Source organism: Pteronotus mesoamericanus, unplaced genomic scaffold, assembly GCF_021234165.1.
Source record: "Pteronotus mesoamericanus isolate MK-2021 breed Mesoamerican mustached bat unplaced genomic scaffold, CSHL_Meso_final contig_94, whole genome shotgun sequence".
In the NCBI taxonomy this organism is placed as follows: domain Eukaryota; kingdom Metazoa; phylum Chordata; class Mammalia; order Chiroptera; family Mormoopidae; genus Pteronotus; species Pteronotus mesoamericanus.
The window spans coordinates 45,836,722-45,859,594 of record NW_026555285.1 but is presented as its reverse complement, the minus strand read 5'-3'; the positions used below and the strand labels follow the sequence as shown (position 1 = coordinate 45,859,594).

Sequence of the window (22,873 nt, the reverse complement as noted above, 5' to 3'; positions counted from 1 at the left end):
GAGGCTATTGAATACATGCGTCTCGAGTTCAGGGAAGAAATCAGAAACAGACATAGAAATAAAGAAATATTCAGCATATAGAAAATGTTTACGGCCAGTGGATTGGATGAGGTCACCCAATTAGGAAGTCCAGTTTTCTGACAGGTGGTCCAGAAAGTACAAAGGCTTTAAGACAAGCACATGGTTGATGACTTATACAAAGAATAAGGTGACTACTGTGGGTGTGAGGAAATACAGAGAAGGTAAGGACAAGCCTGGACAGATATCAGCACTTAGAGGTCAAGAGGAGGAGGGAGATTCGGGAAGGAAGAGGGAGAAGGAGCTGCCAGCAAGGTAAGGGGAAAACTAGAGCGTGAATCACCAAAGCACTGGCAATAAGGTCTCTCAAGGATGATTAAGAGTAGAGTAAATTCACTCTGTTCTCAATTACCTCTACTGATGGGAGACGCTGTATACGCTGCCCTATTCCCAGGGTTTAGCAAGACCTGTCACATGATCAGTATTTGTTTATTTCAGGTTAAATGTGGCAGTCTACAGGCTGATTCCATTCCAGAGAGATGTTTTGTTTGAACTTCAGGGTTTAAAAATATTTTGTTTTGTTGCCAAGGTTTAGAAATTGGGAAACTTCCAAACCACAATGAGATATCACCTCACACCTGTTAGAATGATTATTATCAAAAAGACAAGAAAAAAATGTTGGAAATGATGTGGAGAAAGGGGAACTCTTCTGTTGGTAAGATTGTACATTGGTACATCCATGATGCAAAACAGTATGGAGGTTCCTCAAAAAGTTAAGAAAAGAATTATCAAATGATCCAGCTATGCTACTTCTGGGTATTTACCTGAAGAATATGAAAAAGCACTAATTAGAATATCTAGCTGCACTCTTACTTCACTGCAGCATTATTTACAATAGCCAAAACAACTTAAGTGTCCATCAACAGAGGAAAAGATAAAGAAAATTTGGTGCCTATATACAATGGAATACTACTTGGCCATAAAAAAGTGAAATATTTCCATTTGCAACAACCTGGATGGACCTTGTGGGGATTATGCTAAGTGAAGGAAGACAGAAAAAGACAAACACCATATACTATCACTCCTATGTAGAAGGAATATAAAACAAAACAAAAACAAATGAACAAGACAAAACAGAAACAAACTCATCGATACAGACCACAGACTGGAGGTGGTCAGAGGGGAAAGCGGGGGAGGGAGGAGAGGGGGAAATGGGGAGAGGTGGCCAAAGGCATGATGACAGATAGAAGCTAGAGGGTTGGTGGCGAGCACGCTACAGCGTGCGCAGATATCAAATGATAAACTTGCAGGCCTGAAACTTATATAAGGTCACTGGCCAACGTTACCTCACTAAAGTAAATGAAGAACGTAATTAAAAATTACATGAAAAATACAAGGACATTGAGAAACTTCACACCAAAATTTGAATCTCTGGCTCTTTTGAAAAGATCCTCAGGACACTCCTGAGGCAGGTAACAGCTGTCTGCGGTGGGTGGCCGCGGCCACCCCGAGCAGGCCGTGCACTCTCCTGTCATTGTGTGGAGTCTCCAGTCAACTTACTGCCAACAGAAAGTGCTGAGTCACTCATTCATAGGACTTGCTGATGCCTGCAGATTTGGAGTTTGTACCTCCTGTTTGTTAAAGAGGGAATGAATGAATAAATGAACAAATAAATAAAGGAATGGAGCCTGTAGAGATGAAATGATAGAATATTACATGCAGGAAAGCCAGGGATCAGATAGAGAGCCTCAGGCCAGGGGTTTTCATCTTCGCTTCCTGGTTGTCGTTGTGGGAAAAACATCCTTCTTTGTACATCCAGGGGTTGGCAAGGAGGCGGGAAGGCTGGAGTGGACTGGCTGAGGGGGCAGCGGTATGTCTGAAATCAGGGGGCCGGGGGGTGGGGAACAGGTCTCCCAGGCTCTCGGCAGCTTTGGTAAGGATTGCAAGAGATTTACGCTGGGCTCGATGGGGTGCCGCTGGGAGGCCCCGGCTGCGGGACCGGCGTCATGTGCTGCAGGCAAGGAAAGAATCACACTGTCTTCGAATGAGTTTTTACTGTGAAAGGTTATGTAAGGTCTAAACAATGTCACCAAATACTCTAGGAGTGGCTCCAGTTTTGTTTTGTAAAAATGAGCAACATACTTTAAAAATGTTTTCCTTTTTTAAAAATTATGTTTTATTCTTCAAATACATGTCTCCATTTTCCCACCACCACTTTCCCCTGCCCCACCCACCCTCACCTCCCACCCTCAATCCTTCCCCACTTCGGTTTTGTCCGTGGGTCCTTTATACATGTTCCTTGATTTGACTCCTCCCCTTCTTTTCCCTGTTACCCCCCCTTCCTCCTTCCCTCTCGTTACTGTTGGTTTCTTTTTTCTTTCAATGTTGCTGGTTATACCTTCCTTGCTTGTTTTCTTTTTTAAACTGAATTCAAATTCAGATGTTGCGAATGCAAATATATTAAATACTTGGTTAAAGTGATAAATGCCAAAACCTTTAGTCTCAAAAAGTGTTAAAACTAATTTATTTATTCCTTTCTGAATGTTTCAATTTGAAAAAAAAAAAAACCCCACATTAATTTCTATTAGTTATAGCAGTAAGAACCTGAAAAGAAAAGTCTCAAACTGTGAAGGCAACCGTTTTATGGACATCAATGTGTGGTCAAGGCCTTTGCTACCGAGAAGTTTGTTGATCGTGAAGCAAGTTATATTTCGTTAAGTTCACCTCACTGTGGAACACAATGTTCCAGAATGTCCTGACCTTCCAGAAAAGATTTAAACAATTCCATGTTCATAATAATAGTGTAACTTAAAGAAAATAACAATTTTTTGCATGCCCAGTAATTTCACATAAAATGCAACAAGGTAAGAGAGTTGTGAATGTAGTACAAATATCACTGCCAGAACGCTGCCGTATTTTCTGAAACATCTTTTATAAAAGCGTTTATGGATGTATAATTCTCTTCTCAAAGACCCCAGCAAATCTCTTTTCCAAACACCCACAAGTTTGTTTAGTATGTATTTATGGAGGATTACTCCTGTATACAAATAACCCATAACAAAAACCAAACAAACAACAACACAAAGAATATCTCAGCCTCACAACGGACTTATCTCTATATTGTTAGGCCAATACAGATTCCTTTTACCTATTTTTATGAATAAAAATACCTCACAGTGTTTGCAGATAACACCTTGTATAAATAACAACAAAAAGGAGGTCTTCCGCCCACATTGCTTTTAATGTCATGACTAATACGTGTCCCTGAGGGATGGTCACTCACACCGTCGGTGACTGAGTTCGGACACATTAAGAGTTGGATGCTGTAGGAGCTGGACACCTCTTGCCTGTAAAGCCAGTCATCCAAATCAAGGGCTCTACTGAGATGCTTGGCTATGAAAGGAAAGAAACTAACACTGCCAGTCCTTACCACGTCTGGCCCTGTGCCGGGCATGTGGCGTATCTTAGGCCAGTTAGCCTTTGAAGCAATCTTTTAAAGTAGGAGTTATTATATCCATTTTTAATAAGAGGAAACTGAAGTCAAGGAGGTAAAATGGCCCAGCCAGGGTTTATTCAAGCCCTGGCACGTCTGACTTCAAAGCCTCTGTCCTCTCCTTACTGTAGGTTTGCTCCATTGGGCAGCGCTCTTTTTTTTTTTTAATAGAGTAAATGAAATAAAATTACAGAGCTTAATTATTATCACCGTCATCCCTTGTTTTTAGTTACTCCTTGTGAGTGAGTTTTTTATTTGTCGGTCCCTGTCATAAGGACTTGTCATCCTTACAACCGCCTTGCAAGGTGACTATGCCGCACCGTGCCGGACACAGCACACACTTGAGTCAATGTCACGGGTGATATTCTCATTTTACCGATGAGACAGCAACGATAAGGAGTGATAAATGACCCACCCAGGGCTGGGAAGTGCTTGAGCAGGTATTTAGATTCCGGTCTGTCTTAGGCTGGTGCCTGTGGGCTCTTTTCACATTCTTCACAGTTTGATTAGGTAAAAAAAAAAAAACACGTAGCACACAATCAAATTAAATAAGCTGAAAGTTTACAATTTTAAAAGGGAGCTGATGACCTGAGGCAGTATAGAACTATGCTTCGATGCTTGAAAATAGTTCTAATAGACACTTGTAAAAATAATTTTTTTTCTTAAAGCTCCTATTCATGGAAATAGTGCTCAACATCCCCACGGTTTGGCTGCTGGGTTTGCAGTAATCATAACTGGCCTTCCTCTCTCCCCCATGGGTTGGACTCTATCAACAACTGTGGTCCTGGAAAAGCCAGTCTGGTAACGAGTTATAAGGGTCTGCGTCCTGTTGGTATTCAAGAAACAGCCTTCATAGGTCAGGTCTCTTCCCCTAACTAGTTTTAAAAAATTAGAAGTTTTAAGAGTTAAATGTTACTGTTAAATGTTAATTAAGATGTTAATTCAGTAGTTAATATCGGACCAGAGAAGGCTTGGATTAATAAAATGAAGGAACTGGGGATGACCTGGAAAATGACTTTCTTGTCTCTGCCCTGTTCTGGTATTCGGATGTCCTTATGCTCTAACTTTTTAAATCTACAATGCTTTTTAGAGTGAATGCTTCCTTCAGTAATAATCACAGAAGCAAACACACACTGACTTTACTGTTTTGACTATAAAAGCAAAATAAAAAGTAATATAAAAATTGTTTATACTGTTATAGTTTACATGAATTGTAATTTATTCACCTGCTCATTTCTGTGTAGACAAAATGAGTCATAATTTTAAAGTCTAACTAACATTTTTTAGTGATAAAAAAAGGAATCAAGTAGGGGTGGTTAGTGAGGGAAATAGTACATCTATTTTTAAAAATTTGAAACTTTAAAAGACTCCTGTTGTGATATCAATGTATTCTGCTCCTAGTGTATAGACAAAATTCCCCCTTTAAGGTATCCTTGAATACATGGCTTGAAGTCATATATTTCAATTCTGACCTACAAGTTTTACAAGACATAATTTTTTACTTTAAGATAAAATTTCCCTCCAAAACTTACCCAGCCCCTTCAATACCCAAGAATAAGCTAAGGTCACTATTTTGTAAACTCATAGCTCAGTAATTCCCAAATCATGTATCAAGAATATGAATCAACCTTTTTTTTTTCTTTTCCTGTTTGGTAAGCCTATTTAGATAAACTTTTGCTGATATAAACAGTAAGCTCGTTTTAAGCTTTAGAGCTTACTTATCTCCATTGTAAACAACATCATGACCATGTTAGGACTGTCCTACACTAAGTTTGGGATTCATAGAGTCATAATTTTAGGGAAAAATAAGCTGCAAAGAATCATGGGTCAAGTCTCCCCATTTCCTTCAATTAAATTTTTCGTTATTATTCTCCCATTTCTTCAAGTCCAAACTCGGTATACAGCTCGGAGGCCACAGCCTCTGAAACCGTTCCGTGAAACAGCCGGCTGGAGGCCAGCTCTCTCTTCTGCAGGCCCCCAGAGGGACCGTCTCTGCAGGCCCCCGTGGGCGCGTGCCCCCTTCTCTCCCGCGTTGCTGGCTGCCGTGCTGGCGTTCTCCCGCCCAGACAGTGAGCTCATGAAGGATGCCGTCTTGCATCCCATTACTTTCTTCTGGGATCTGTGATGTGTTAACTTTCACACAGTGGGTTCCCAAGGAGCACTGAGGGTGTCCTCAGCAATTTGTTAGCCGCATCAAATTGTCAAAGAGAATGAAAAACATACTCAGATATATTTTTAGGAAGCCCTTGGCCAGGAAAGAAAGCCGCAAGAGTAGAGAATGCTTCAAGAGGTGAATCCGATAATGGGCACACAAAAGTGACACATTCAATTCCTTCACCTTTAGAGAACCTCCAGAAGATCAATTGGTAATAAAATATTCATCTTCAGTTTTCACAGGCCCGACTTTGATTTAAAACTCTTGGGTATGTGAATGTCATGCTAGACCCAATATGCAGCATCATGTATTTTTAATTTAAACATGGATCTGTAAAAACTTTATATATGCCTGATATGAGCAAAAGAAAGCGAAACTCTCTCAATAGTCACCCCAAAGAAGGATAGAATCTAGAAACAATCGTTAAACTTCTGTAAAGGTACAAGGAAAAACATTTCACTTGAACGTCCAAAGCAGCACAGACATGGCATGTAAAACACATTATCTTACCTTTAGTGAGTCGAAGCAAGCAATGACTCTTCCATTTTCAACCTGGCAACTTTTGGGGGGGTGAGCAAATTTGCATTCCTCATCAGAGCGCGAGCAGGTCCCTCTTTGGAACTGCCTGCAGACCTCTAACGTCAGCCATTTGGCATCTCTGACTGGGGCAACATTCAAAGCCATGATGATAAAGTACTTTGGACTCTGTTAGTTTCTGTTAAATGATGAAATCAATGCAAGTTCCAATGACCCAAGACTATTGCGGTGAAAAACCCCACATGTAAGTCTGAAGATACGTGACAAACTGCTTAATGAAGTCCAATGCAGGAAACAGAGAGAGAAGAGGATTTAGTGGCAGGCAGTCACTCATCCATCAAAATGCCCCCCTTGAAGACCGAGGGCCGGAATAAAAACATGCTCAGTGTCATGTCTGGCTGTAAATGTCCGAGTCTCCTGACCGTTTGGCAAACACCACTGTTTTTAATAAAGCGACTTCAATATCATGGCATTCCTTGGGAAGAAGGTATATCGTCCTGAAGCTTACTAGAGTTAGTGACGATGATGGAAAATAAGCCACTTAGATACTCAGGCCTTAGCAGGATTTCTTTTTTCCTTCCACCTTTTTAAACTCCGAAATCAGACAACTGAGGTATCTTCATCCACTTGTAAGGTCAGGGTCACGGGTGTTTGACAGAGAAACAAGACTTGAAAACAATAAGAGCTCCCGGCTGCAGTTTCCAGCAAAAGTGACTTCACACAGGCACTTTTAAATCATGAACCTGCAAAACACCGATAAAATATCAACTTACACCCAAACTCAATGAAACCAACACTTTAACGAATTCTTTAGCTCTTACTGAGGATTTGCAAAAATGCAATTGAGAGCTTTGAGCTTTGAGGATAGTGAGGAAGTTATGCATTAAGAAAAAAAAAAAAAAAGAAGGAAAGAGAGAGGAGGAAAAAAACGCAACTGCAACTGTATTGCAGAAATGATCCAGGCAGCCGTCCAAAAGTTAGGAGTGACTCTAAGAGATGAGTGTGGCAGGCACAATAATTAGGCCTTCTGAATCTATTCAATCTAATGTGCTTAATCGCCAAAATAGTGCCATAGAACTATGGCTTCCAATTAATTTCACATTTGGGCCATTGATGGTATTGTTGAAAATACTATAAACAATGATTTGGGATGTGTCTCTCCTTTATAATAAGGATATTGTCTTTCTGGATGAAGGGTAGGCTCCTTATTCTTTCTATCTTTTCTAGTTTGCAGAGATCTGAACTTAGAGGTGAATAGGCAGGCACTTCCTGACCTGTATTCTCATATCTCTTACACGTCACTGTCCACTGTTGTTACTTCCTTGATGTCCAGGTTCCCTCTGTCCTACAAACACTCAGAGAATAAGGACTATTCGTGTTTTTCAATTTTGTATCCCTAGGGCCCTAGTTCATGTCTATTAGGTTCTCAAAAAATATTTATCGACAGGTTTGACTGATGATTGATTCACTGACTGAAGGAATGCACGTTACTTTTAGGTTCAGTGTAGGCTTGAATGGAGTTACCATCTAAAGATGCTCTATTCTGTGGAATGCTGGAATTAAATATCTACAACAAAAATATAATTAGTAAGTTCAGATCTCTAAAATCAGCATATTTCATTTCTTTTACAATTTTCAAGGATTGTGAAACTATTAAAACATTAACCATTTACCATTATTGGGTCAAACACGAATAAAGGACTAAATAGCAGAAGCTGATCATTTTCATAAATTGTACGTGCCACACGCAACCTTAAATATGCGTTTAGCCTTCATATCCTTCTGAAAAGTTTATAACTAAGAACTTACTGGAGATTGGAAGGAGATTATTTGAAATCAGCATATTCCAAGCAAGTCCAGAAAACAGTAATTCCTAAGTGGTTTGCAAGTGCTCCCTAAAGAAGGAGGTCCACAATCAATTAAGTTTAGGTGGCTCCAGGTAAATCAACCTGGAGCGGCTTCTGTGCGCAATGTGGCTCCCCTCTCTCCCCCCACACACAGCCCCCAGCCTTCACTGAGTCTATAATGGGGGAAGAGATGCAATGGGTCTCTCCAGCTTATCTGGTCATGAAACATTTATCTAGCAGGACACCTCTTGGGACAAGTGGGAAGTGCTACTTCATCCCTATACTTTTTTTGACTTATTAGTAGATGTGTTAGAATGAGTTTTAATAGGATGTGCATTTAAGGACATTGGCAACCTTGAAAGCTATGGCACATACCTAACTTCAATTGTAAAATATGTGAGGGGACAGGCAGGCTCCTGCTTGCCTGTTAGGCAGTGTTGTGTTCCCAGCAGCTAACATCAGCCAGCTTAACTTAGGGCGTTTAAGAAGATGAGCTTAATAACCAAATGTGCTCTGGGTCAGGTTTCACAGACCAGCCTGGACCTGCACCCTCATTACCTCAACTCCCACCTCTGCCCCCTGTGGAGAACAAAGGATGAGGGAAGCGAGGGACAAGGAAATATTTCTGCCTGTGTATCCAGTGGCAGTGAGGTGCTAATAATAAGGAGATTTTAAAAGATGGCTTGGACACATTAGTTTATATTGGAAAAATGTTTAAAAAAACGGAACCCCTGGATCCCATGGACCGAGGTCCAATGGAATTACAGGACAAGAAGGATACAGGAAATGCTCAAAGGCAGCAGCAGTTTCTTTGCAAAGGCTTCACATGCAAGAAAAGAGACAGGCAAACATGTTGATGCATACATGGCAAGCGAATGCTCAAGTATTCCTGAAACAGGAGCAGCCTAGTGCAGTGAATGGGGTGTTCTTGTGCTTCTCCTTCTAGATAAGAAGACAATTTTTTTTTTTCTGGGAAAAACAGAGTACCATTTCTAGTCACTGTGGAAATCCAGCCACAATTTAGAGAGCCAGACTCTATTGAGATGTACTTGCTTTTAAAAGCGGAGGACCCAAGCTTTCTGGGAGCCAGAGTCCTTTGTATGGCAAAGATGTCCCAGAAGGAAAGAAAAGGGCATCATATGGCATCTCAATAAATTGCTCTCTTAACCTCCCATAAATCCACTTTTTCTCCCAGATGGTTCTCTGTGTCCTAAAAGTTACAGGGCTTCTGTTGTCAAAGACGCCACCAAAGGAATGGCCAATGATGGGTGAGGCTGGAGAAAACCAACTTTTAACATGGTCATCAAGGGACAAGATCAAACTATGCAAACACGTAAACCAAAAAACGTGTTGGATCTTCCAGACTGCAAGTCCTTGGCAGAGGGGTTATACGTTCAGGTTTTACTCTCCAAAACAGAAGCCACTCGCTGCATGTGGCCATCGAGCCCCTGAAATACAGCCAGTGCCACAAAGGAACTAAATTTAAAAATTTTATGTAGCCCTGGCTGATGTGGCTCAGTGGATTGAGTGCCCGCCTGTGAACCAAAGGGTAGCTAGTTTGATTCCCAGTCAGGGCACATGCCTGGGTTGTGGGCCAGCTCCCCAGTAGGAGGCATGTCAGCGGCAACTACACATTGATGTTTCTCCCCCTCTTTTTCTCCCTCCCTTCCCCTCTCTCTAAAAATAAATAAATAAAATAGTTTAAAAAATGTTTAAAAATTTTATGTATTCTTAAGGAATGTAAACTTAAAACTGATCCTGAGTTATTGGAAAACTTTTAAGGTTCTTGGACAGACTTAATACACGAATCCACTTTTCAGTTGTAAATTTTATGAAATCTAAATAAAGATCAAGTATTTTCAATAAAAATTTCACATCCAAGTTGAGATGTGTATAAAATCAATGTGTATTTCACACTTCGAAATGTGAAATACACAGTAATTTTAAAAACTTAGTATGAAAAGAAGACCGTGAAAATATCTCATTAGAATTATTTTATAATTACACGTGGTGAACTGGTAGTTTTTTTTTTTAACAAATTGGAAAAAGCATTATTATTATTAAAATTAAACGCACTTCTTTTTAGTACCTCAAAATTCAGAATTATCTATGTAGCTCGCATTATATTTTTGTTGAAGGCACTATCTTAGGGACCTTTGCATTTCTTCTATCGGCCAACATAGAATTCTTTGGAATGGTGGAAAGTACCCTGTTCTAAGATCCAGCAGTTCTAGCTCTGACTTTGCCAAGGGTCCTTCATATGACCTTGGGTAAAGTCTGTTTCTCTGAAATCCAGTTTCTTCATTTGTAAAATGTTGATAATAGTTCCTACCTACTTTACAAGGTTGCTGCCACGAAGAACAGGTTATAGAGGAAACACAAAAATACTTTGGAAACAGTAAAGTGCTATCCAAATGCAAGGTGTGGAAGGAGGAGTCACTCTATAAATATTTACTGAATGAACCCACCTTCGGGCTCCCTCCCTCTCTGCAAGAGTTCTCAATCAATGACCAGGATAATGCCCGGGGTGGATCTGCACCAGCCGTGGATTCTGAAAGCAGGGCAGTGCCTCAGAGATCAAAGAGCTGACTTATCTGGAGCACCCCTCATTTCTCAGACTGTCTTATTTCACAGTGGAAGGGAACCCATAGAGAAGTTTCTCCAAGTACAAAACCAACGGTGTTACTACAAAGGCTTCAACCTACTTTCTTTCTCCAGTAGAACCATTTCTGGGTCTACTAACCCAGAAATGAATGAAACCCTTGTAGGGCCCAAGCTGTCATCCCAGGTATGGCGTGTTGCCCGAATACGCTGGTGATGTTGACAGAGAGCCGCCTTGGTTTGAGCGCTTGGTGGAAGCACCCCGGGTGAGTGGGGAAGAATGGGCGGCATTCTCGAGTTCACCTGCCTGGAGGGGCCCCTGTTAAAATATATCTGTATGGAGAGGGCCCTGTTTTCTAGTTCCCAGGAAGGTCCCCTGTATGTCAGCACTGGCCCTGATTCTACGCAAGGCACCGTCAGCCTTTCCTGGAAGTTTCTGGACTGCCCTGGGAAGCAGGCTCGCTCGTTCACAGCATTCTAAGTTTCTTCCATGGCTTGGCTTTCATTTTCTCACCTCTTTTTGCCTTGCGCTTCAGGTTTATAGCCAAGATCCCAGTTGTTTCTCTGGCCTGGTTGCTTTGTTGGAATTGCCTCTCCTCGTCCTCTTTGGGCTTTCGGCCACCTCCTGTGGTCTCGCCCTCCTGCCTCGCTCACCCCCTACCGAAGGGGAGTGCTCTTCGCCCTGCACAGTCAGCTGAGTCCCCACTGCATCCCAACGTGGTGCCCCTGCCGGACCTCCTCCATCCCCCTTTGATGACCACTCTGCGGGCTATCTTTTAACACCGCCTGGTAATTATTTTTAAGCAAATATCATCATTCCCTAAATCACAACGACTGTTAAGTATTGATTTTCAAATCTCCAGAGTTTAGCTTAGTGGCTGGTTTGTAGAATACGCTCAACAAATGTTTGTCATATGAACTCCGGACCTACCTCCCCTGAGCACTTGCATTTTAACTGGGGCCACAGTCGAATCCAAATGAACCAGGCTTCAAATAGGGGATTTCACTCTTATCCTGTGGGAAAATTCCAGCAGGTACGACTGGCTCACTCTGTTGCTGCTAAGTAGGTTGGAGGTAGGGGTAAGGAGCTTTCCCAGGGATAATTTGAACTTCAAGACCCAGAATCCTTAGCCCAGTGATTCTCAAAGCGCAGTCCCTGGGCCGGCAGCAGCAGCCGCCGCCGCCCCCGGGGGCTTGCCAGAAGTGCGGATTCTCGGGCCCCAGCCCAGAGGTACCGAACCCGAAACCCTAGGGGTGGGGCCCAGCAATCTGCCTTAACAAGCTCTCCAGGGCGTCCCTCTGAACAAGCTCCAGTTGGAGAACCACTGTAGTAAGCATTTCTTGCCACCTTCCTGTGTGCCAGGCGTCCTGCTGGTCGCTGGAGGAACAAAGATGTCTGACCTGATTTTATCACACAGTCTTGGGTTCACTGGTTCTCACGGAAACAATGACAGGAAGGCTGGCTGGGGGCTTCCCCCAGGGGCCATGTTTCTGATCAATAAAAACAAAACAAAACACAACACAACAAAACTAGACTAAATAGAAAACACCTGAGCAATTTGTCCCAGCTCAGACCTCATTCTGTGAGAATTAAGAAACAGACTAACGTGTAGTCCTGCAGACTTTATTCCGGCCTTGGGTGGGGGTGCATGTGACGTTGCTTGTGGGACCTGTGTCTGAGGGAGGGCTGTTCTAGGGGCCTGGTGGTCCTTGGTGACCAGCGCGCAGTCCTCAGTACCTTACTGCTAGCAGTCTTCACAGAAGGGGCTGCTTTGGAGAACCCTCCCTCTCCAGACGACACTGGCTCTAGCCAATATCAAGATTCACTGCGTCTTCGAAGGAAAGGCAAGCCTGAAGTTCAAGGATACAGAAGCGAGGCTCTTGTTGTATTTCCTGAAACGCCCAAGGACTTGCCATTCAACTTTACAACATGAGTGATCTCGAGCTATTTTTAGGGTCTTTCCTTACATGACATTTCATTTTTCCAAAGATATTCAAAACTCACCTAGGTGTTAGATTTGCAGAAATCTGTGGCTTTGACTGCCTAAAAGCATTTGCTGCTCACGGTCCTTTGCAGCCGCTCAGTGATGCGGCACGGTGAGGTCAGGGCCTGCCATTCTACAAGCACGGAGGCCGGCTCCCTGCCTTCGACACGCCTCAGACAAGCCCGGGCTGCGGACCCCAGGTGTCCTTGCCTTGCCAGCGCTTTGTAGCTCGTTTGCACGGTTTTGAAGGGAAAGACATCAATCATGTCCGATCTTGAGACTGAGATTGTTCAAAATTTAAGACTGCCTTAAGGAAAATAGTTCCGCAGCTCACAGCTCCTCCAGTTTACTTTCGGTCATCTCTGGCATTTTAGCTGTCTGCCAGGAATCGCCCTCCTAGGGAGCTGATTAAAGGATCTTTGCAAAACAAACTGATTTCTGAGTCAGACAGTCAAGGGCTCATTATCCATTAAGTAATTTATGGGATGCCTTTAATTTTATTTTGCATAAATCTAATTATAACAAAAAAAGCTATGTCTCCCTGAGTTTCCTATTTCTAAGTTGGAGAATCGTTGTGTTTCCTATCTTGGATTTTTAAAATTCTTAAAATATCAGTTCTTCAAAACTGATTTTTCCTTCCTGTGAGCGGTTTCATGTTTGAGCCTCTCACCTCTATTTCTGGAGCTTCTATTAAAATAGCTCTCAATGTGCTCTTTCCCTGGATCAATGAATGACTCGGCCACATCCTGCGCCTATCAGATGCAGACGCCTGGGCTGGACAGGGACCTGCAGGAGCCGCGGCTGGCGTGCTGGGCTGAGAACCACTTGACCTCCAGGAGTGGGTGTAATCCTGCCCTGTAATCACAGCCACTGAGAAGAGGTCTCTTGCGGGTCTTACCCCGAGGGACCAATAAAAACACAGACATGAGACAGGTCCCACTGCGAAAGAAAGAAAGAACCTCATTGACTTTTCGATAAAAAAAGAGCGAAGGGGGCAGCCAAAGTGATTATCCTTAGAAAGATTTTTGTCCTAAACACCTTTAAGTGGGTTTCTTTTTTACATTTCCTGAACTTATCAATGAAATATTGTTTTGAAACTTCTGCAGGGTGTAGGGGAAAGAAGCAAGTGTTCTACCCTGATTCTAGTCGCTCCCTTCCCCCGAATAGCTGTGTAACGTCACGTAAGCTCTCTGAACGTCGGCTTCTTTGTGTGGAAACAAGGGGGTTAAAAATGCCTAAGCCATATATATATATATATATATATATATATATATATATATATATCCATATATATATATATATATATCTCCATATATATATCTCACAACCAAAATATATTTAGTACCATAAGTACTCCCTGTATACTGTCCTACCCTCATCGACCTTAGATAAGGCGTCCTTACAACTATCATCTATGTGCCTGTACACACGCACAAAACAGGTAGAAATAACTTCTACTCATGGGAAGTCTGAAAGTGACAGATTTCTGCAAAGTGAATCAAATGTCCGTAGAAGAAAGTAGAAGGGTCCTTTCTGTGAGGGACATACTATGAAATCTTTCTCAAGTGTTAGTTAGACAAACCTTTGATATACGCTCTTTTGAGACTGATTGCAAACCTACATTTGTTCTAAGCCAGGAAGGAACCATGACTAATGACGATGTCTTCATTTTGTGTGGCCCTTCGTTCTTTTGACCATATTTTCAAATACATTTCCACACGGGCGGTGCGGGGGGAAGCAACCAGATACCCAGGGTCACAGAGTAAATCAGAGAAGTCAATGTTCATGACAAAAATAATACAATGAGGGATTCCCAACTAATTCTTTTCCTTGGATTTTGTATCTTAAAGTACAAGTAAAAAACATTCATAAAATCAGGGCTCATGTGAACACACAAAATTCTCCAGTCCACTTTCAATGCCATTTCCAGGAATGGGCAGAGAAAGAAATCCCATCTTCAACGAGGAGAACTTTCTAAGTACTCTCCGGAAACTACAGCCAGCTCTACTGTATGCAAACACGTATTTGTATTCAAATTGTGTTTTTCCCTCGCATCTGTGTTTTCTATCTAAACCTTTATGAGTCTGTCAGGAACCGCTCTTACGTGAATAAAAGCAGTTGTATTAGATGCCACTTAAGACTGACAGCACTTGCCGGTTTCCTGGACGTCCAGGACCCTGTGGCTGCTGTCACAGAGGATGGCCCCTGAGCTGCAGGCTGCAGTCGGGCCCTGAACGCCAGAGAAGCTTCTGTCAGGACTTCACCCCCTTCCCCGGCCACAGCCTCTGGTGCTTAGGACCGCTTCATGCTGCCCTTTTTCCGTCTCTCTCTCTTCCATTGCCACCAGCCAAATAGCCCCTTCATCTGCCTGTGTGCCTGCGAACGCTAACACCCTTTCTCTGGTCAAGATTTTTGTCACATAACTTTTATGATGATCAATCTAGGCACCGTGCATACATTTTTAAAAAATTTCAATCCATTGCCATACCGGAAATATAACTAAGGCATCAAAGGAAGGAACTTTTCATGAAAATAAATAATGTATTTTAACATTTCAACATTCCGGCACACGTGTGTTAGAATGAAGTGATCAGATACTCACACCTGTACGTGTGTGGCTTATTTTGGGTGTGACAGGCACGAATGCAGACTGACAAGTATGATGAGGGATGCGGTTTCTCAAAATGCCAAACCACTCCTGTTAAGGGTCCTGACAAGCTAAAGAATACTTTGCCTCAATTTACACAGTTGTAGCATTTGTGACAAATCGAGTTCTAGTAAGACTGTCCAAAAAATACAGAATAAATTTTTAAAAACCACTTTGTGTAAATGTGTAAAACAGAGTTGGGATCTTGACCCAGATCATGATGAACAGGGTTTTTTGTTTGTTTGTTTGTTTTTTGGTTTTTTTTCCTACATGAACATCCAGCAGGACACGCAAAAGTCATCATCTACAAGCCAGCTCTTAACGTGGAGGGAGCCACATCCGCTGCGTGATAGCTAAATCCTTTACTCTGCCTCTCACATTCCGAAACGCTCCTTTAAATTTCCAAAGTTCTCTTTAGAGGATGATATTGTCCCCATTGATAATAGCGCTGGAGAGTCTTACGCTCCAGAAGTCTGACTTAAGTAGATGGTATAAACTATGAGGATCACTAAGTATGGTGGATGCTGGGGAGCACCAGGGAGATATAGACAAGGCCCCCACCGGAGAAAGCCCCCTTTGGGAGCATCCTCAAGGACACACTAGAATTAAAGAGCTCACAGGTGGTGAGACTGGTTAGAAATTACAGCAATGGTCCAGGTGAACAGGAATAACCTGGGCTGACAATTATATTGCAGTGGTGGGAAGAAGGCAACCCCCAATCATGGCTGGGATAAACTGGTTAAAAATAAATAATCTTTGGGGGCTGGGAATGTGGAGGGCAGGAAAACGAGTAGTCAGAGAGGACTTCAAAGTCTGGGTCCTGTGTGGGCTGAAGGATGTTGTCGCTCTGTCCAGGAGGAAGGGCATCAGGAAGCGGGGGCCAACTGGAGGTGGGGGACAGCGTCGTGGTCAGGGACACACCGCTAAAACCACAGAATGCTAGAATGCGTGGGAGAGAAAGAGCGACACATTAAGATTTTATATCTGTATCTCCATCTGTGTGTACGTCTAGGAGGAAAAAAGAGAAAGGTGTGCACAGGGTCAAGGACAGCACATTCAGTTATTTAGAGGTGAGAGAAGAAAAGAAGAGCAAGGGAAACACAGAAAAAAAATGACAGACCAAAGATCCTCTGACTATTGCCGCATCAAGGGTGCTGGCAGAGAAGTTTAGGGCTCCAGGAGGGCGGGAGTAGCCAAAAGAGCTGGCTGCCACAAGGAGGCCAATGGCACGGTGACAGTGAGTCGGGCGGGTTGGGGGGGGAGGCTAGATGTCATAACCAGGGCAGTAGTGCTGAGTGCCAGGTGGCAGTTTCTGTAGCTCACAGCGGCCGGGGAGGGGGAGGGAGGGGAGGAGGGAGAGGACCTGCAGCCCTGGGGGTATTGGGTGCAGCTGGAACCCCATGGAGCAGCAAGGAAACTGTTGAACTTGTTGCCCTTTGCAATCAGAGGGGCACGGACTACCTGCGCGCATCCCCGGAGAAGGTGCCCTTTCGCAGGTGAGGTTGGCTCACAGGATTGGAAGGATGGAGAGGCGAAGCACCCGGGAGAGCAGGAGAGTGCTTGCTTCCCCCATCACACCCCCTGCCTTTCTTTTCTGAATGGAAGGAGAGGAACCCAGCAGGAGCGTGGGGAGATGGCAGGGTGGCAGCGTGGCAGCGTGGGCCACACGCTGGAATTGACCAAAGGAAAGCGAGGGAGGAGCAAGACCATTGACCTCCTTTCTCCTTCTTCACTGGGCCTTGGCGGGAAACAAAATACTCATTCCTCAGGCAGGGGGCTGAAAGAAGGCGGGAAGGGAGGGAGACAGCCTGGTTTCCAGGAGGAGAGCAGGAAAATGAAACGGGCAGCCCTTGGCCTGTGGCGCCTGCCAGCTCGGTCAGGTAAGATGTCCCACCTGCAGAGACAGGCGGTGCTGGGGCTGGGGACTTACAGAGGACTCCCCGCGTTGAGGACAATCTTTCTTCACAGCTGAAGAAGAGAACAAGAGATGAAGCCAGGGACTGTCAGGGGGCCCGGGAGGCACCACCTCAGGGAGGCCTCATGACGTTCTTCTGAAGTGAGCAACTATGGGTCCTGCTCTCTCCACTTACCCTTCGGAGGCTGAGAGCAGGGGCAGGGAATGGCTGCTGCCAAAATGAAAGGCCACGGCCTTAGAGATGCGACAGTGACAAGGAGGCCCTGGCCGGTATGGCGCATTGGGTCGGGTACCCTCCCACGGAGGGAAAGGTCGCCGGCTGGATTCCCCATCAGGGTACCTGCTCGGGTTGCGGGTTCCATCCCGGGTCGGGGTGCCTGCGAGAGGCAACGGATCGTTTTCTTGTCATATCAACGTCTCTCTCTTTCTCTTTCTCCCTCCCTTCCCCTCGCTCAAAAAATAAATAAATAATTAAATAGAATCTTTCAAAAATAAAGTAGCAAGGAGGTCTGAGTTCTAACAAGAGTACAGGTGAGGGGAATTGGAGGTGAGGAGGCGGGGGAAAGCACTCTTCTTCTCCCCTCGTGGAAACGGTGTCTGTTAGCACGTAATTGTTTCTCAGCGTACCATCAAGTATCGTGATGCGTGTGTGTGGCTGGCGTGCATGACCTCAGACGTGGGTGCGGCTATATCCCCGACCAAGAGGGACTGGGTCGGTCGTGGGCTCAGCACATAGGAATCACACGTGCTCTGTAAACAGGTGACGCGCCCGCGGCCTCCCTTAGATGAGAACGAGCAGCTGCGCAGAAGGAACCATGAGAAGGACACACGCCTTGGCGAGCGGAAAAAGGCAGGCGCTGGAGGACGCGGGAGGGCAGAGCCCACGGGCAGATTCCTGGGTCGACAGGGCTAACCTGGGTTTCTCATCTTTCATGGCAAGATGGGCCCCAGGTGCTAGCTTAGAGCAAACGCTGGTTGAGAACCGCTGACAGAATGTTTTTCAAGTGAAAGGTGGTAAAGATGGGCGCGATCAGAGTTTACGCCTGGTGCTCGGAGCTCCTTAGAAGAGCTCCTGGCCCCCCCCCCCCACCCCGTTTCATGTCTTGAAACCCGCTAGACAGCGGTGACTCCCAAGTGGGAATCCTTTCTCTGTCTGTCACCTGTCCCCCTCTCCCTTTGGTAAAAATTCCATGAGGAACAGGCTCCACATTTCTAACAGATCCAGAATCCGGCCCTTCTCGCCACCTAGACTGCTGCCGCCATGGTCTCACGGGGTTCATTCCATTCCCCCCTGACCCTGCCTCCCCGGCTCTGCCCTTGGGCCCTGCAGTCCGCTCCAACACGGTATCCGGGGAGATCCCCTGGAAATGTAATCAGGTCACGTCTCTTCTCCACCCAGGTGCTTCTGCCGGCTCCGACGCCTGAGTGTGAAAGCCAAGAGTCTCATGATAAACCGGACTCACCTCCATGATGCCCGCCCCCCACCTTTCCTGACCTCCCTATGCCTCGTTCACTCCCCTTTAGACTTTGGCTGGTTCTTGAGCAGCCGAACACATGCCAGCCTCAGGGCTCCGACCTTACTTCTCCTCTATTAAGAGTATGCTTCTCCCAGACAGTCACAGGCTCAGCCGACACCCTGCGGGGAAGTCCGTTCCTGATGGAATATTGCACAAGTCCTACCTCCTCACTCTGGCTCGCCCTGTTTTATTTTCCCATGAAGGCCTTATCATTCTTCGACACTCAGGTATTTACTTACTTAACGTTTTCTCCTCCAACCATAATGTGATATCTGCGATGGCAGGGCCCGTGTCTCCCACATATAGGGCGGCACTAAAACTTTAGGACGTGGAAAGCACTCCGTAAATATTTGCTTAATGAATAAATGAATGAATGAACAAATAAATGAATGAATATACCACGCGGCTCATAGTTTCTGCCTGCCTTTAGGGTTTGCTTTGTTCCACTTTCAGGATACACTTTGAAATATTTCTCCCCTGTTGCTGTTCTTGCTGGTATTTCAGTATTTGGGGGCTTTGATTTCTGAGCTTTAGAATAGAAGGGGCACAACAATTTCGAAGGCCACTTCTGCCCTTACATTTCTGTCATTGTATAGTGATTGGAAAGGCTGATCTAAGGAGAAATATATTTTTAGGAACCCTTCTGGATATCTTATCAGCTCGGCTGGGTTTGGCCTAGATTTGTCAGCAGGCTGCTTGTGCTGTGGGATCCAACAGAAGCGTGTCTGTAAGGGGAGGGAGGGGGGCACCTGCAAAGCCCACTGTGTTCTGCTCCAGAGCCTAGAACCGAAGGGGCACCCAGGGCCGGCGGAGAGGCGGCAGGGCCCTGCACTCAGCATCCAGCGAAGGGCGAGTGTTGAATACTTAAAGCCCCCGGCTGTTCCAAGGACCAGATCCGGGGATTTGGTACCCCAGAGGGTTAATCCTTCTTTCCATTTTCCCTCCTACTAGAAGCTGCTGTTCACCCAGAGCTCGCCAGCAGACACCTCCTAAGCCCTGCCTTTATGGTGGGGTAGTGGGAGCAGCTGTGGTTTCCGGGTCTCGAACTTTCTGAAGGCCGAACGGGTCAGCAGGATGGCGCGCTGAGGCGGATGTGAGGGTCTTCCCAGATACGCCGGAGCTCCAAGGGGCCCCATCCCTGGTGCTGGTATTCTCTAGCAAGGGACGGACACACAGACCTTCAACACCACTTACTATGTGACGTCAACCATGTCTGAAAGCTGCTGCCCTGGTCCCCCGAGGCAGTGGCTGTGGCTGGGTCCCTTTCTCCTTACGATTTGTAACCCACTGTTGACTACTTCCCAGAGAAGTTCTGCTGGGATGACCTGCCCCTGACTAGCTTTGCAGAATGCAATTATGCGTCCAGGGAGCCAGATGTGGGGCACGGGGATTGGATGTCCCAAAGGCTCACAAGACCCCAGAAGGAGGCAGAGTGCTACTTGTTTGTTTGAACACTGTGGGAGGGACACCAACAGCGGCAGCCAAGCGGTGATGGGACTCCATTCACACTTAACAACATAGAAAAATTCCCTGCCAACCACGGTCAGATCCCAGCCGAAAAGTAGAACCCAGGAATGCAGCCTCAGGGAGAGGACAATCTATTACAGCAAGATTTTTCTTTTGTTGTCATTTCTGTCACCCTAGAAGTTAAAAAAAAAAATCAATTTCCTGCCATACTTTTTAAATCACCATGGACAAGGAGCGGCTCACGCCCCGAGTACAAAGCAGGCTACAGAAATGAGTGTGAGTCAACAATCCCTCTTATCTTTCAGGAAATTGAGCTAACTGCTAGAACCAAAATCAACAACAAGTGTTTATTGGACTTAAAACCAGAGCTCTGAGTAATAAAAAAGGGTTAACCTGGCAAGGAAGTGTATGTTCCATAAAAATGTAAGGCAGCGTCCCTGGGTTATTAGGCAACAAGATGCTAATTGCTGGACTCAGGTAGAATCCTTGCCCTTCACCGTAAATAAATCGAGCTCGCCCCACAGCTCCTTCCCTCCTTTGCCCAGAACAGCCTCTTTGTCGCCTCCCTGCCCAGGCAGGGCCCTCCTCAGAGGCTAATCGCTACTCGGGCTCTGCCTCCCTGCTGCCGCATGTTGTCGTTATTTCTAAGCAACATTACCCTGTGCTGCGTCACCATGGCAACAGCGGGTCACCACTTGGAGGAGTGCAACAGGGAAACGGGGGGAAAGGAAAGGGAACAGTCAGGGGCTGAACGGCTCCCGGTCACAAGCCACTTCCGAGGTGGCAGGCGCGCTTCTTCCCATTTTATGGAAGGAGAAACTGAGGAACGGGCCAAGGCGCTCGCTTGTTCCTGGGAAGGGAGGTGACAGCCACACCCTCTCCATGGGGCTGTGCTCCTTTGTTGATGAGAAGTTGACCAAACCATTTCAAGAAGCTTCCACCTTCCAGGGTGAGAGAAATGAGCAAACAGCATAGAGGGCAAGGGCTTTGTGTTATGCAGATGAGCCGAGACACCTCCAGGCAGCTGCTTGTAGGAACCAAACGCTGCCCTCTTCCCTACATGCTTTGCGCATTTTTTCAGCTACACAATTCTTACTTACATGTAGGTGGTTTTGCTTTCCTGGGAACTTCACTCAGTTCCTCCATCCTTCCCTACCAATTGCATTTCTTTCAGAAACAGATCCATTTTCCTTTAAGTGTTTTTTAAGAGGCATACTGCTGAGTCGGAAAATTAATAACCTGGCATAACCTGCGATACCACCCTCACAACGCGCTCTCAAGTTACTTGTTCATTATTCTCCATAATGATTTTATCACCTGCGTTCCCATGTGCACACTTCAATTGCTCTTCTAATGCTGCTTATTGCTCAAACCGCTCTGACCTCCTTCTCAAAGAGAACCAACGGCTTTGAACCAAATCAAATCTGACAAGATAAAACGAGACGAAAAAAGGGAGAGTCTGAATAACACCTTTTCTGGAATGCGAATTGTCACACGGCTACCAGCTTACCCTCCCAGCTTAGTCCAGTAACCAGAAACATTTTTTGTCATTAACACTAGGTATGAAAAAGCAACTTGGCCATGTGGTAATACTTTTGCACCTACAACATTTAACTGCTCCTGTGGTCTCGCTTGAACAAGGGATGGAATGCAAAATAACTTTTATGATTCCAAAAAAGCTCTGTGTACGGATGTAAATGATGTTTTACTTATTGGAATGCGTCTTCTTGGAGTAATCAAGATGACTTTCTTACGGTCTTCACAGAAGTGTGCCATTTAAATGAGAAATGGATGGCTTACGTAAATCCGTGCTGTTAAGTCAAGAGGTGCAGCTTCAGCAAGCACGTGCCCTTGATCAAGCCACGTGACTGGAAACTCCCATTGTTTCACGCACACTAGGCTGTTGCCAAGGCTACTGATAAACTGTCTGTGAAAGACTTCGGGGGACCTCAGGAAGAACGCTCGCATAAGGCGTCTCATTCCTGGGGCCCTTTCCGCCTCATTGCAGAAGTTTGCAACATCGATGGTGGTGGACCCTTCGCTTCAGGCCCCTCTGATCACCTCAGCCACACCTGGCAGAGATGACCCTGCACGCCTCACTTTTTCCAGGCCGCATGGCTCAGCAGCTGCAAACACTCATTAGGCCTGGCTGTGAGGTCTCGACTGTACTGGTCGCTATAAGCAGCTCACCGCCAACTCTGCTGGCAGACAACCCGAGGGTTCATCCAGCTTCTCCAGTGGTAGCTGCAATATTTGCAAAGAAAGCAGGTAATACAGATGTCTGACCCCACGCCAGTATTTCGAGGGTTCCCTCTTGTCTGTCCTCAGCGATGCTTTAGGCTTCCCCAACAGTTCCCTTCAGGGAGGGAAGCGCTTGGTTTCAAGAGTGAGAAGGAAGAAGGGCTACCTGCACATGTCCATCCAGGAGTACGTTAAGGACGCTGCACAGGTTATAGGTTCAGCTCTTCTCATCCTCCACCAAAAACACATTTAGCTCCTTAGGTCCCAGGCAGTGTCTAGAAGGAAAGGGCAACTAGCAGCTCTTTTTCAAAGTGTAAAAGCATAAAAAGTAAAGGCTGTCTGAAATACACTTGACTGCTCGTTGAGAGCAGCCTAATTGCTTACTTGTCAGGAAAGGGGTCCAGCTGGGAGTTGGAATCGCTGAGTGTCAGTTTTTGCATTAGTCACACG

The 22,873-nt window shown here is 45.3% G+C and overlaps 1 protein-coding gene across 8 annotated transcripts in view; it reads right to left on the bottom strand.

Annotated features, from left to right (window-relative positions):
* The window catches only part of MBNL2 (muscleblind like splicing regulator 2), a 150,551-nt gene that overhangs the window by 94,705 nt on the left and 32,973 nt on the right, over positions 1-22,873 (bottom strand). For all 8 annotated transcript variants that reach the window (XM_054586493.1, XM_054586485.1, XM_054586487.1 and 5 more), the window contains exon 2: positions 6,177-6,946. In XM_054586493.1, the coding sequence (XP_054442468.1) occupies positions 6,177-6,350 (174 nt within the window). In that variant the 5' untranslated portion in view covers positions 6,351-6,946. The remainder of the gene's footprint in view (positions 1-6,176; positions 6,947-22,873) is intronic.